The sequence below is a fragment of the Muscardinus avellanarius genome (assembly GCF_963383645.1).
Source record: "Muscardinus avellanarius genome assembly, chromosome: X".
In the NCBI taxonomy this organism is placed as follows: Eukaryota; Metazoa; Chordata; class Mammalia; order Rodentia; family Gliridae; genus Muscardinus; species Muscardinus avellanarius.
In genome coordinates this window covers 13,264,775-13,278,445 of record NC_137792.1, presented here as the reverse complement: position 1 = coordinate 13,278,445, position 13,671 = coordinate 13,264,775, and the positions used below count along the sequence as shown (strand labels likewise).

The 13,671-nt window shown below is 40.6% G+C and overlaps 1 protein-coding gene across 1 annotated transcript in view; it reads left to right on the top strand.

Moving 5' to 3' along the window:
• Positions 1-13,671, top strand: part of MAP3K15 (mitogen-activated protein kinase kinase kinase 15) — a gene marked incomplete at both ends in the record, with an annotated part of 131,200 nt that overhangs the window by 4,284 nt on the left and 113,245 nt on the right. The window contains one exon of the mRNA XM_080718806.1: positions 11,643-11,782. Within this exon, the coding sequence (XP_080574932.1) occupies positions 11,643-11,782 (140 nt within the window). The remainder of the gene's footprint in view (positions 1-11,642; positions 11,783-13,671) is intronic.

Sequence of the window (13,671 nt, the reverse complement as noted above, 5' to 3'; positions counted from 1 at the left end):
CTACCCTAGAATATAAGGGGCAGCACACATCTCACTGGCATAAAAAAAAGCTGTGGCGGAATATAAATAACAAATAGAACATGAGGGTGCATGCCTACGATCCCAGTACTTGGGAGGCTGAGAAAGATCAGTTTGAGGCAGCCTAGTGAGACCCTGTTTCAAAATAAAAATAAAATTGTGCTGTGGATATAGCTCAGAGGTAGAATGCCCCTCAGTTTGATCCCCAATATAAAAACAAAACAAACACCAAAAATAGACATTTACTATTTTAACTGTTTTTTTTTTTTTTTTTACAGTACCAGGGATGGAAACAAGGGGAATTGTACCTCTGAGCTACACCCTCATCCCTTTTTTATATTCTTTTTTTTGTGGTGGTACTGGGGATGGAATCCTTTTACCACCAAGCAACACTCTCAGACCTATTTATATATATATTTATTTGGAAACAGGGTCTCTTAAGCCAGCGAGGCTGGCTTTGAACCAAGCGTGCGCCACCACGCCCGGCTTTTATTCTTTGAGACAGGGTCTCACTGAGTTGCAAAGGGACTCGCTAAGGCTGTTGGTGAACTGTGATCCTCCAGTCTCAGCCTCCCGAATGCTGGGATTACACGCGTGTGCCACTGCGCCTGGCTTATTTTAACTGTTTTTAAGTGTGTATTTCAGTGACATTAAATACATTCACACTGTTATGTAACCGTCACTAATATTTATCTGCAGAACTTTTTTATGGTTTTCTTTTTTCAAACACTCAAGTTCATAGTAAATTGAGAGGAAAATATGCAGATTTCTCATGGCCCCTGTCCCCCTCCATCCATGGGCATTTGAGTTGTTTCCACCTTTGACTATTGTGAATACTGCTGGTTTGGACATGGGTGAATAAATATCTGAGTTCCTGCCTTGACTTCTTATGAGTATATACTCAGAAGTGGAATTACTATGTAATAATTCTGTGTTTAATATTTTTTTTTACTTTTGAACAAATCTTGCTAAATTGCTGAGGCTGGCCTGAAACTGGTGATCCTCCTGTCTTAGCCTCTCAAGTACTGGGATTATAGGTGTGTGCTACCATGCCCGGCTCTGTGTTTAGGTGTGTGCTACCATGCCCGGCTCTGTGTTTAATTTTTGAGGAACATCCCGTGTACTTTTAGCAGACCTGGTGGCGGTTACTTCTGTGTGTCCCTTACCCCTAGAAAGACTAGATTTGATGTGATTTTTTTTTAAATTTATCATATATCTCCAAAGATTAGGGTCCCGTATTCATTAAAACTATAAGTTTAGCAAGTTATGTGTTAATTGCTAAGTTACCTCCAGTACTTAGAGAACAAACATGCCCTTCTTTCCACAAAGAGAAACTCCTTTTTTATGGATTTACCTTAACCCCTTTGGTTTCATTGCTGCTATCTTTAACAGAATCTCTAGTTATGAACCAGGCACACTGACATGTGCCTGTAATCCCAGTATTTGGGAAACAGACAGGAGGATCACAGGTTTGAGGATACCTCAGCAACTTAGTGAGACCTTCTTTCAAAATGAAAGATAAAATAGAGTTGGAGGTGTAACTCAGAGGTAGAATGTCCCGGTTACTTAAAAAAAAAAAAAAAAAAAAAAGGAATCCTTACTTATGACTCCAGCTAATGCACTGTGTTTGGATTGTATTTTTCCTGGCAGCCTCTCATCTTTTTTCTGTTTCAGACTGTATCTCCTTGGGTGTTCTCAGTGCTTGTAAACATATTAAAGATGGAGATGTCTTCCAGGAGGAAACTGTGACTTAGACTCGTGTTCTCCTCACTTTTTTTTGTGGTACTGGGGGGTGGATGGAACTCAGGGGCTTTGTGCCTCCGGGCTATACCCTCAGCCCTATTTTCTAATTTATTTGGAAATAGGGTCTCACTAAGTTGCTGAGAGCCTAAGTAGCTGAGGCTAGTTTCGAACCTGTGTGATCCTCCTGTCTCAGCCTCCCAAGCACTGGGATTACAAGTGTGTGTCACCAGGCCCGGCCTCTCCTCACTTTTAATCGTGGAGACTATAGTTTCTCAGGATGCTGCATGGGCTATGAGGTTAATAACAACCAGGGAGGGGAGACATTTTATTTTTTTCTCATAGTTTCACTAGTTTTGAAGGCTATGTTAACATTTCCCTTTGGTATTAAGTGATACCATAGTAACTGTTTTGTTTTTGTATTTTTTTTTTTGGTGGTTCTAGGGTTCCTGGAAACCCTTCTACCTCTGGGATACACTCCCAGACCTATTTTATATTTTTATTTGGAAACAGGGTCTCTTACGCCAGCGCGGCTGGCTTCGAACCTGCGTGATCCTCCTGTCTCTTTCTCCCAAGCGCGGGGATTACAAGCGCACGCCCGGCTTGTTTTAGTATTTTTTTGTACTGAGGATTGAATCTAGGGGCATTCTACCTCAGATACACACCCCTCAGCCCTGTTTTTTTAATTTTGAAACAGGGTCCTGGAGCCGGGTGTGGTGGCGCATGCTTGTAATCCCAGCATTTGGGAGGCTGAGACAGGAGAATCATGGTTCTCGGACAGCCTTAGCTATTTAGTGAGGCCCTTTGAAACTCAGTAAGATCCTATTTTAAAATAAAGAATAAAAAATAGGGCTGGAGTGTAGCTCAGAAGTAGAATGCCCCTGGATTCCGTTCCCAATATCAAAAAAAAAAAAAAAAGAAAAAGAAACTGGGTCCCACCAAGTTGCTGAGGGTCTAAATTGCTAAGGCTGACCACAAACCTATGATCTTCCTGTTTCAGCCTTCCAAATACTGGGATTACAGGTATACATCACCATCCATACTAGTAATTGTTAATTTTTATCCAATAATGATAATGAAATATATAAAAATATAGAATATGTTATGGTTTAAAATAAGTCTGATGCTGGGCGTGGTGGCGCACGCTTGTAATCTCCACAATTGGGAGGTGGAGACAGGAGGATTGCTCGGGTTCAAAGCCAGCCATGCTGGCTTAAGAGACCCTGTTTCCAAATTTAAAAAAATATGAAAAATAGGTCTGGGAGTGTAGCCCGGAGGTAGAAGGGCTTCCAGGAACCCCAGTACCACACACACACAAAAAAGAAGACTGGCTCACCAGGTATGGTGATGCATGCCTGAAATTTTTAATAAGCCGGGTGTGGTGGCACACGCTTGTAATCCCAGCATTTGGGAGGCTGAGAAAGGATCGCAGTTCGCGGACCGCCTCAGCTACTACTTAGTGAGGCCCTTTGCAACTCAGTGAGACCCTGTTTCAAAATAAAGAATCAAAAGTAGGGCTGGGGGCATAGCTTGGAGGCAGAATGCCTCTGGGTTTCATCCCTAGTACCGCAAAAAATAAAATATTAATAAACTGGAGGCATACCTCAGAGGTAAAATGCCCCTGCATTCAATGCCCCACACATGCACATAGACTAGCTTCTTTCTGTGTGGTGGGCTCCTGGATTCTTGATTAGCCGGATGCATTGGGTGGCAAGGACACGCTCAACAATTATCCATATATTCTTCCACACTTCCTTATGTCAGTTGGACTCTTGTGATTAGTGCTAGCCAATACAGTGCAAACAACAGCAACAAGTGTCACTTTTGGCTGAGGAAATTCACCCCTGGGCTTAAACCTTTCTCCTCAGTGGTTCATGTCCTCTAAAAGAACACTGGACACAGTGAGATGGAAGCAGTGGCCTCAGTTGTGTGCTGGCAATGCCGCTTTTTCTTTTTGCTTGTGTACATTTTCTCAGTGATTCACTATAAGATAAATGTGATTTTATTTGAAACCAATACAATAGGGATTATAACTTAGAAGCCTTCTTGTTCTCTCCCTTCCTGCTAGATAAAGTAGCTGGGACTGAGCGTTGTGGTGCACGCTTGTAATCTTAGTACTTGGGAGGCTGAGACAGGAGGATCACAGGCTCACAGCCATCCTCAGCTACTTAGTGAGGCCCTCCGCAACTTAGTGAGATCTTGTTTTAAAAATAAAGAATAAAAAATAAGGCTGGGAGGTGTATCTTGGGGTAGAATGCCCTTGAATTCAATCTCTAGTACCATAAAATAGAACAAGAAAGTAACTTCGGGTGCAGCAGTGATTTTATTCCCAGGGACCAGTCCTCATGAGCCCCTGCCTAGACCTCAGCTGTCTTGTGAAACCAGGCTTTTTTTTTTTTTTTTTGCGGTACTGGGGATGGAACCCCAGGGGCATTCTATCTCCAAGCAACACCCCCAGCCCCATTTTTTTTGTGGTGTACTGGGGTTCCTGGAATCCCTTCTACCTCCGGGCTACACTCCCAGACCTATTTTTATACTTTTTTTATTTGGAAACATGGTCTCTTAAGCCAGTGCGGCTGGCTTTGAACCTGCGCAATCATCCTGTCTCCGCCTCCCAAGCGCGGAGATTACAAGCGTGAGCCACCACGCCCGGCCTTCTATTTTTTTTTTAATTTATTTTGAACAGGGTCTCACTGAGTTGCAAAGGGCCTCACTAAGTAGTTGAGATTGGCTTCGAACTTGTGCAATCCTCCTGACTCAGCCTCCCAAATGCTGGGCTTACAAGCGAGCACCACCACGTCCGGCCAGACCTGGCTTTTTGCAGCTTCCCTCCTTTCCATGCTGCAGTTACTGTGGCTCACTCAGCATTAAGCTGGAAACTTTCCTCAACTCTGTCATAAAGGCCAACTTTGATGAAAGAAGCCTTACACCTGTAGCATTTAATGGAAGCACAGCTATTTGTCTTGAGTGCATTTTAGAGTAGACAGACATTTGTGAGCTGGTTTGCTACTTTACTGGCAGGGTATTTGTTACTAGGGCAAAGTATTAAGTTCCTAGTGGTCAACTTGCATAATTTTGTAATATAAACCATAAACTTTTTTGTGATGGTTCTGGGTATTGGACCCAGGGGCATTCTACCTCCAAGCTATACTAGCCCTATTTTTTTTATTATTATTTTGAAACAGTGTAAGTTGTGGAGGGCCTCACTAAGTAGCTGAGATTGGCCACTAAACGAGATCCTCCTGTCTTAGCTTCCCAAGTACTGGGATTACAAGCGTGTACCACCACATCCAGCTAAACTTTTTAAATTTAAAAGATTTCTGCATATCAGGTAGGGAGATAGGTACAGTTCTAATTCTAGACAGATTAGTCAGGGTAGGGCTAAACTTGTGCATAGTAGGCTGGAAAAACTTGTGTTTCCAAAGACCTTGTGCAGATTTTGAGCTATTGGATGTGACGGGACTTGGCAGAAATGCCTGGTGGTTTGGGGGCTTGGCTGGTGCTAGTTGTGGGCCGGGGTGGTTGCAGAGTAGAATGGAGTGGGGTGGTGGGCCTTGGCAGGAACTAGAATTCATTCAGGAATTTTAGGGTCTGTAGGATGGCAGCTGGGGTCCAGGCAGAATTGAACAGGAAGAATGGGTTAGAGGAGGAGAGGGTGGTGAGCTAGGAAACTAGAAGGGGTAAGGACAAATAAAGATGGCCCCATATTCGGTAATGAGTTGCCACCACCACCAAATGCACTTGGGTCCCTCCATATGTGGTGGGACAGAAACCAGTGAGGAAACGTAATTACAGGGTGGGTGAAATCAGCAGTCATGCAAAAGTCCTGATGCTTAATAATGTTTTTTTTTGGTGGTACTGGGGTTCATGGTAGCCCTTCTACCTCCGGGCTACACTCCCAGACCTATTTTTTTACATTATTTTTTTTTAATTTTGGAAACAGGGTCTCCTAAGCCAGCGCGCGCGTCTGGCTTTGAACCTGCGCGATCCTCCTGTCTCAGCCTCCCAAGCGTAGGGATTACAAGCATGCGCCACCACGCCCGGCTCTTAATAATGATTTTTAAGGAACAGTTGATTTTGTTAAGAGGGGATATTTTTGGAGAAGTCAATGTGAAAGCAAGCCATGGGTCTGCTAGTTTAGACTGATACTCATCTAATGAGACAGAGAACAACTTAAATGCAGGAGCCTTTTCCAACAATTTTGCTACTATAAAAGAAAAGCTTAGTGGGTCCTTTCTTATGGTTTATAGTGTGTAATAGAGTACATTAGACTTTGCTCAGCTCTAAAATCACACATCTCAAAGGTGATGTACGAAGGCAATATTCTACACAGACCTTAGAAAGAAGAGGTTATCCGCTGGTCAGAAAAAGCTTCTCACAAGCTGGGCGTGGTGGCGCACACTTGTAATCTTAGCATTTGGGAGGCTGGATCAGGAGGATCCCGGTTTGGGGACAGCCCCAGCTACTTAACGAGGCCCTTTGCAACTCAGTGAGACTCTATTTCCAAATAAAGAATAAAAACAGAGCTGGTGGTGTAGCTTGGAGGTAGAATGCCCCTGGGTTCCATCCCCATGAAAGCAGCCCAGCTTGTGGTATAATATAGTTAATTTTTTCTGTGTTATCTGAAAGAGAAACATGTACGTGTGAAAAATATAGTGCCTATATAGTGACTGAAATCATGCTATACTGTTTTATGCAAATATTTCACTGCAAGTGGTCTGAAATTAAACCGAATTAGTCCATTTAAAGTAAATCAATCATTTGCTTATATATAATGGTGTATTTCTTAAAATAACTAGTGGTAGGCACATCATGATCACACTAACATACTGATTAAAATATTTTATCTTGATCATTATTATAACAACTTAGAAGCCAGTCATGGTGGTGCACACTTGTAATCCCAGCATTCAGGAGGTGGAGACTGGAGGATCGCGGTTCGCAGAAAGCCTCAGCTACTTAGCGAGGCCCTTTGCAACTCAGTGAGACCCTGTTTCAAAATAAGAATAAGAGTAAAAAATAGGGCTGGGGATGTAGCTCACAGGTAGAATGCCCTTGGGTTCCATCCCCAGTACTGAAAAACAAAAACAAAAACTTAAATACTGGGAAGAGAAAAATGGACCAGATAGTTTTCTGTTGTCCCCACTCTGCCTCCTTTCTCTTAGCTAAATCTCAGAAGCCAAAGCAGTTGTTCCCTATCTGTTGTGGCACCTAGTAAGGATTTACTGAGCTCCTGACACTAAATTGATAGAAGAGTTTAACAGTACTTCAAAAAAAGTATTTTTCCCCCAGTGGCCTGACTACAATACATGTTGGAAATGAACAGCAATGGGTGAAGGCAAGTATAAATTATGATAGGAGTTAGTTGATATAACTTCTGTCTAGTAAATGTGGGCCTTTTTTAAACTGGAGATTGAACCCAGGGGTATTCTTCCTCCAAATGACACCTGTTGCCTTTTTTTAAAATTTATTTTGAAACAGGGTCTTGTTAAGTTGCTGAGAGTCTCACAAAGTTGCTGAGGCTGGTTTTGAACCTGCAATCCTGTCTCAGGATCCCACATACTGGGATTACAGGTGTGTGCCACTTGGTCCGACTTGTGGGCTTTTATTAAATGTAGCTTTCAGGTTGTCAATGTTGCCATTAAGTCCAATAAGGATTTTTAAAAATTTATTTTTCAGGAAATTCTAAAATCTAATTCTTTACATTTAAGCAAAACTAGTCTTATTTATATTCACATTTATTTTTCGTGATGGGAAGAAGATAGCTTTATGGACAACTTGGAATATATTTAAAGACTGGCATCCATTGATATGATTACAAAATTAATATATGATAAATCATTCATCATTATATCATTTTATTGACTGATGTTTTTCTGCAGAAATTTAATATTTCCAACCACACACTAAAAATAACCATTCAACAAGAATTTCATTCAAGGTAGTATTCAAAAATTGGGGAGAGGGATATATATATATATATATATATATATATATATATATATATACATATATATATATATATATATTTTAGGTGAGACACTGATATTATGGCTATTTTTATTTTGCATTCTTTTTTTTTTTTTTTGCAGTACTGGGGATGGAACCCAGGGGCATTCTACCTCTAATCTATGCCCCCAGCCCTATTTTTTATTCTATTATTATTATTATTATTATTATTATTATGGTGGTACTGGGGTTCCTGGAAGCCCTTCTACCTCCAGGCTACACTCCCAGACCTATTTTTACATTTTTATTTGGAAACAGGGTCTCCTAAGCCAGCGCGCGCGGCTGGCTTCGAACCTGCGCGATCCTCCTGTCTCTGCCTCCCAAGCGCGGGGATTACAAGCGTGTGCCACCACGCCGGGCTTCTTTTATTTTTGAAACAGGGTCTCACTGAGTTGCAAAGGGCCTTGCTAAGTAGCTGAGGCTGTCCATGAACTGCGATCCTCCTGTCTCCGCCTCCCAAATGCTGGGATTATAAGCGTGCGCCACCACGCCTGGCTGCATTCATTTTTTAAGAATATGTCCTGCAGGGTGTGGTGGTGCACACCTGTAATCCTAGTACTTGGGAGGCAGAAACAGGAGTATTGTAAGTTCAAGCCAACTTCAGCAACAGTATATCCTGAAATATATAGGGATAAATGATGTGTCTGGTATGTGTTTTAAAATAATGTTGAAGGAGCTGGGTGCAGTGACATACTCCTTTAATCCCAATACTTGGAAGGTTGAGACAGGAGGATTGCAGGTTCAATGACAGGCCCGGTAAGTTAGTGAGACCCTGTTTCAAAAAAAAAAAAAAAAGGAGCTAGGGATGTAGATCAGCGGTATAATGCCCCTGGGTTTAATCCCCAGTACTACAAAGAAAATAATGTTTCAGAGGGTAACATAGAGGAAAATAGAGATAAAAGAGATGATCATGAGATGTAGTCATCGAAGGGGAATGGACATGGGGGTTTCACTATATGCTTCTGTTCTACATAATAAACTTTAACCTGTTTTTTCTCATCTCAGATGTGGACCATTTATAAAAACTTAAACATATATATATCAATATAATTACATATAATTATATGTTAATTATAATATATTGATATACTAATGATACTATAATAGCATAATTCCTTTTCTTAAAAATAGTCTTTATACTATAATAAAATACTAATGATACTATAATATGGAATATAATAAAATATGTTATATTTGATTATACTTATAAAGTAGTTATAACATCAATTAATTTTAATAAACCAGCTCTAGTTTAATATTTCCAACCACTTTTAATATACCTGTGTCTGTGTTCTTGAAATATTTACAGAATTGAAAACTTGGGGCTTAATGAGTTAAAAAACAAAGCCCTACTATAGGTTTCCCATTATCTCAAGATAGAGTCTAGCCCTTTTAACATTCCTTTGAAACCCCTTCACCACCTGTTACCTACTGACATATCCAGATTTCCTAGGGTGTTCCGGTCTCAAAATTAACACTCACACCCTGTCTTGCCTGTGACCCTTTGTTCTTGCTACCTTTTATTTCTTGGTTCACTTCCCTTCCCATCTCCCTATCCTCACCCTGATTTGCCTGCCTAACTCTTCTGGTCACAGACCTCACTTCCTTCAGGCATTCATTGACTGCCCTCTTTCCAAGTGTGGTTGGTACCCTCCTGGGTGTGCCTCTGTTGCTGTGTTCCCCTCACTTTAGCCCTCCTAGGAGTGGCTCCAACTAGAGATACTTCCTTCCATTTGCCTACATAGTATTTTTTTTTAAAGACAGGGATTGTGCTCCACTTATATTTTTATCCTTGGTACCCAGAACAATGTCTCTTATCATAGCAGGCAATAGATTTAAGAGAGTAAATGTCTACCTCAGAACTTAGTGACACTTTTTGCTTCAAGTGTTTGCAGAACCAGTGGTATCTGGTGCTGATATGGCCTCTGCCTGCTGCCTTGTTTCCTGTTTTGCCTGCATACTTGATACACACGATGCACTTCTCGGTTTTATGAGGATTTTCCACTGACTTCCTATAAGTCACAGCAGTGTAAGCCTAAGTTTGGAAACTACATTCCTCTATCTCTACTGCACGTGGCAGGAAACCTTTCACCAAACTTGAGCTCTGCATCTTTTAAAAAACTTCTTAAGTCTTGGAATGATGTCCAATACTGCTAATCAAATTTAAATATGCTTGATATTGATACAGTAAGTTGTTTTTTTGTTTTGAATATGCCTCTACTACAGTAGGTATGACTTCAGGGGTTATATTTTATTTTTTTGTGGTACTAAGGATTAAACCCAGGGCATTTTACTTCTGAACTATACCCCCAACCTTATTTTATTTTATTATTTTATTTTGAAATCTGGTCTCACTAAGGTAAGGGCCTCCCTAATTTTGCTTGCATCAAACCTGTGATCCTTCTGTCTCAGCCTCATAAGTACTAGAATTACAGGTGTGTGCCATCATGCCCAGCTTGGGCAGGCATTTTATATTTTCAAGTTGATGACAGATACCTGAATCAAGAGCTGACACAGGAAGAATTATATATATATATATATATATATATCCACATACATACACACAGATACACACATATACACACAGTAGCACAGTTTGAAATAAGAAAAAGAAAAAATGAATAAAATCTCCATAAATGGTCTGGGTAAAGAAATTGTGATATAGTTGTGATATAGTGTAGGAACTGTAGCTAGACATATAAATTGGTTGAATCATACCAAAAAATAGCAAGTCAAAAACATATAAAATGTGGCGCTTTTTATTTAAAGTTCCAAGACATGCAAAACTGAATAATATACTGTTTGGAAATTCATATATATATATATATATATATATGTATATGTATATATGTATATGTATATATGTATGTATATATATATGTATATATCTGTAAATTATTATCTTGGTCTCTTCATGATATAGTAGCAGAAAACTAGAGCTTTGGGTAGCCTATAGACAACGAAATTTATTTCTCACAATTCTGGAGGGTGGGAAGTGCAAGCAAACATATTGTCCAATGAAGGCCTGCTTGCTTGTTCATAGAATAGGCCTTTTTCCCTGTGTTCTTATATGGTAGAAGGGACAAATCAACTTTCTGGGACCTCTTTTATAAGGACACTAATTCCAGTCATGAGATTTTATCCTCCTAATAGCATCACTTCTTGAAGGCACAATTTCCAAATACTGTCATATTGGGGGTTAGATTTCAACACATGAATTTTGAGGGGACATGAACAGTATAGCATGCACAGGTAAGCACATATTTGCAGGGAAATGATAGATACGGAGATGAGAATAAGCATTCTCTGGGAAAGAGAGGAGATGATGGAGAGTCATGTATAAGTCATGCTATATGATTTGGGCTTAATGGTAGATGTGTGAGTTTTCATTTAGTTATACTTTGTACTTCATAAAATGGGCTAACTAGCCAGGTGTGATGGTACATGCCTGTAATCTCAGTGTTTGGGAGGCTAAGACAGGCGGTTTGCATGTTCAAGGCCAGCATGAGGCAACTCAGTAAGACCCTATTTCATGATAAGATAGAGCTAGGGGTATATCTCAGAGGTAAAACCTCCCTGGGTTCAATTACCAGTACCAAACACAAAAATAAATAGGCTAACTATATTAATTGGATATAAGAAGAATCCCTAGCACTTTGAAAAAGGAAAGGAATTTTAGTTGTTTTTTAAAGAATTCCGACTGCCTTTCTTTCACCGCTTATGAGGTAATCTTAAGCTATTCTCTACTTCGGCCTTACATGAAAGGTTCATGGTAGGAACTACAAATTGCCATAGCTCCTCATGAGTGCTCAGTAGTAAGTAGATAAAATAGATCATCTCTTCCCCCATTCTTTTTCTCTCCTTGTTGGTCTCAGATGTTGCCATTGTGGACCTGAGTGACATCTCCAGGCAGCCTTCACTCTTCTACCATCTTGGAGTCCGTGAAAGCTTCGACATGGCCAATAATGTGATCCTGTACCATGACATGGATGCCGACACTGCTCTGTCATTGAAGGTAAAGGGCCTCCACATATTTACCTTCCTTCAAATATTTCATTTTGGGGAAGCAGAATTATATGTCAAGCTGAAATAGAGCCATAGCACAACCGGGCGTGGTGGTGCACGCTTGTCATCCCCGCGCTTGGGAGGCGGAGACAGGAGGATTGCGCAGGTTTGAAGCCAGCCACGCTGGCTTAAGAGACCCTGTTTCCAAATAAAAATATAAAATAGGTCTGGGAGTGTAGCCTGGAGAAAGAAGGGCTTCCAGGAACCCCAGTAGCACACACACACACACAAAACCCAACAACAACAACAACAACAAAATAGCACAAGGGATTGGAGAAAAGTAATAAAGAAATGCTCATCTAATTCCTTTCTTTCTACCATAAGTTCTAGCTCACACAGATAACTTCTTGGCTGCTGTGCAAGCATCCTTGCTGCATTATGCTTTTGCAGTCAACCTGAGCACTTCCAGGCTCATTAGTTAAAGGGAGGCAAAAACTGTTTCCATTGACGCAAACACATCTCGGAATCTCTTCATGGGCAATTTGTTCCAAACCTACACATTATTAAAATCAGTTCTCGCTGGGCGTGGTGGCGCACGCTTGTAAATGCCCAGCCTTAAACCATTTTAAAAATAATAGATTAGAGCCGGGAGTGGTGGCACATGCTTGTAATCCCTGCGCTTGGGAGGCTGAGACAGGAGGATCGCGCAGGTTCGAAGCCAGCCTCAGCTACTTAGTGAGACCCTGTTTCCAAATAAAATATAAAATAGGTCTGGTAGTATAGCCTGGGGGTAGAAAGCCTCTGGGTTCCACCCCCAGTACCACCAAAATAATAATAATAATAATAATAATAATAATAATAATAATAATAATAATAATAATGATGTTAGTTTGTTTACAGCGGTGTTTCTCAACCTTGACTGCACTTTAGAATCACACAGAGATCTTGCAAGTATTCCAAGAGCCAAGCCCCATGTGGACCAATTACATCATAATCTCTGGAAAGAGGGGCCCAGGAATAGGGATTATTTTTAGCTTTCTAAATGTATAACCATGGCTGATAACTAGTGTTTTGGAGACTTGGTTTTCAGCTGGGTATGGTGTTACGTAAACAGCTCTAATCCTAGTACTTGGGAGGCTGAGACAGGCAGGTTGCAGGATCAAGGCTCCTGACAACTTAGTGAGACCCTGTTTCAAAATAAAAAAATGAAAAAAGGCCTGGGGTATATAGCTCTGAGATAGACACCTCTAGGTTCAATCCCCACTACCACTTAAATCACCACCACCACCACCAACAACAACAAAAACCCAGAGAGAGTTGGTTTTCATAGATACCATTTCTATATGGCTAGTTCCCTTAGTACTAAAAATCACTAGTATTTAACACACTACAGTTTTATGCCAAAGTTGAATAATTTTTGTGCTTGTGTGTGTGTTTCTCAAGATTTAATATTAACCATCTTTTTAATGATTTGAGGTTATTTCCTGATAGAAACACCACCTGCTTCCATGTGTAGTCTGTATGTTTTTTTTTTGTTTTTTTTTTTGGTAGTACTGGGGTTCCTGGAAGCCCTTCTACCTCCGGGCTACACTCCCAGACCTATTTTTACATTTTCATTTTTGGAAACAGGGTCTCCTAAGCCAGCGCGTGCGGCTGGCTTCGAACCTGCGCGATCCTTCTGTCTCTGCCTCCCAAGCGCGGGGATTACAAGGGTGCGCCACCACGCCCAGCTAGTCTGTATGTTTTAAGCCTCACATATACGTTATATAAATGTGTGCTCTGTAATTATAGCAAAATACCACATTTGAAGAAGTCACTTATGAGAGTGAAAAAGAAACTGTTTTGTAAGTATAATTTACATTATAGAATAGTTTCCCAAGGGCTGTAAATCAATGTAAG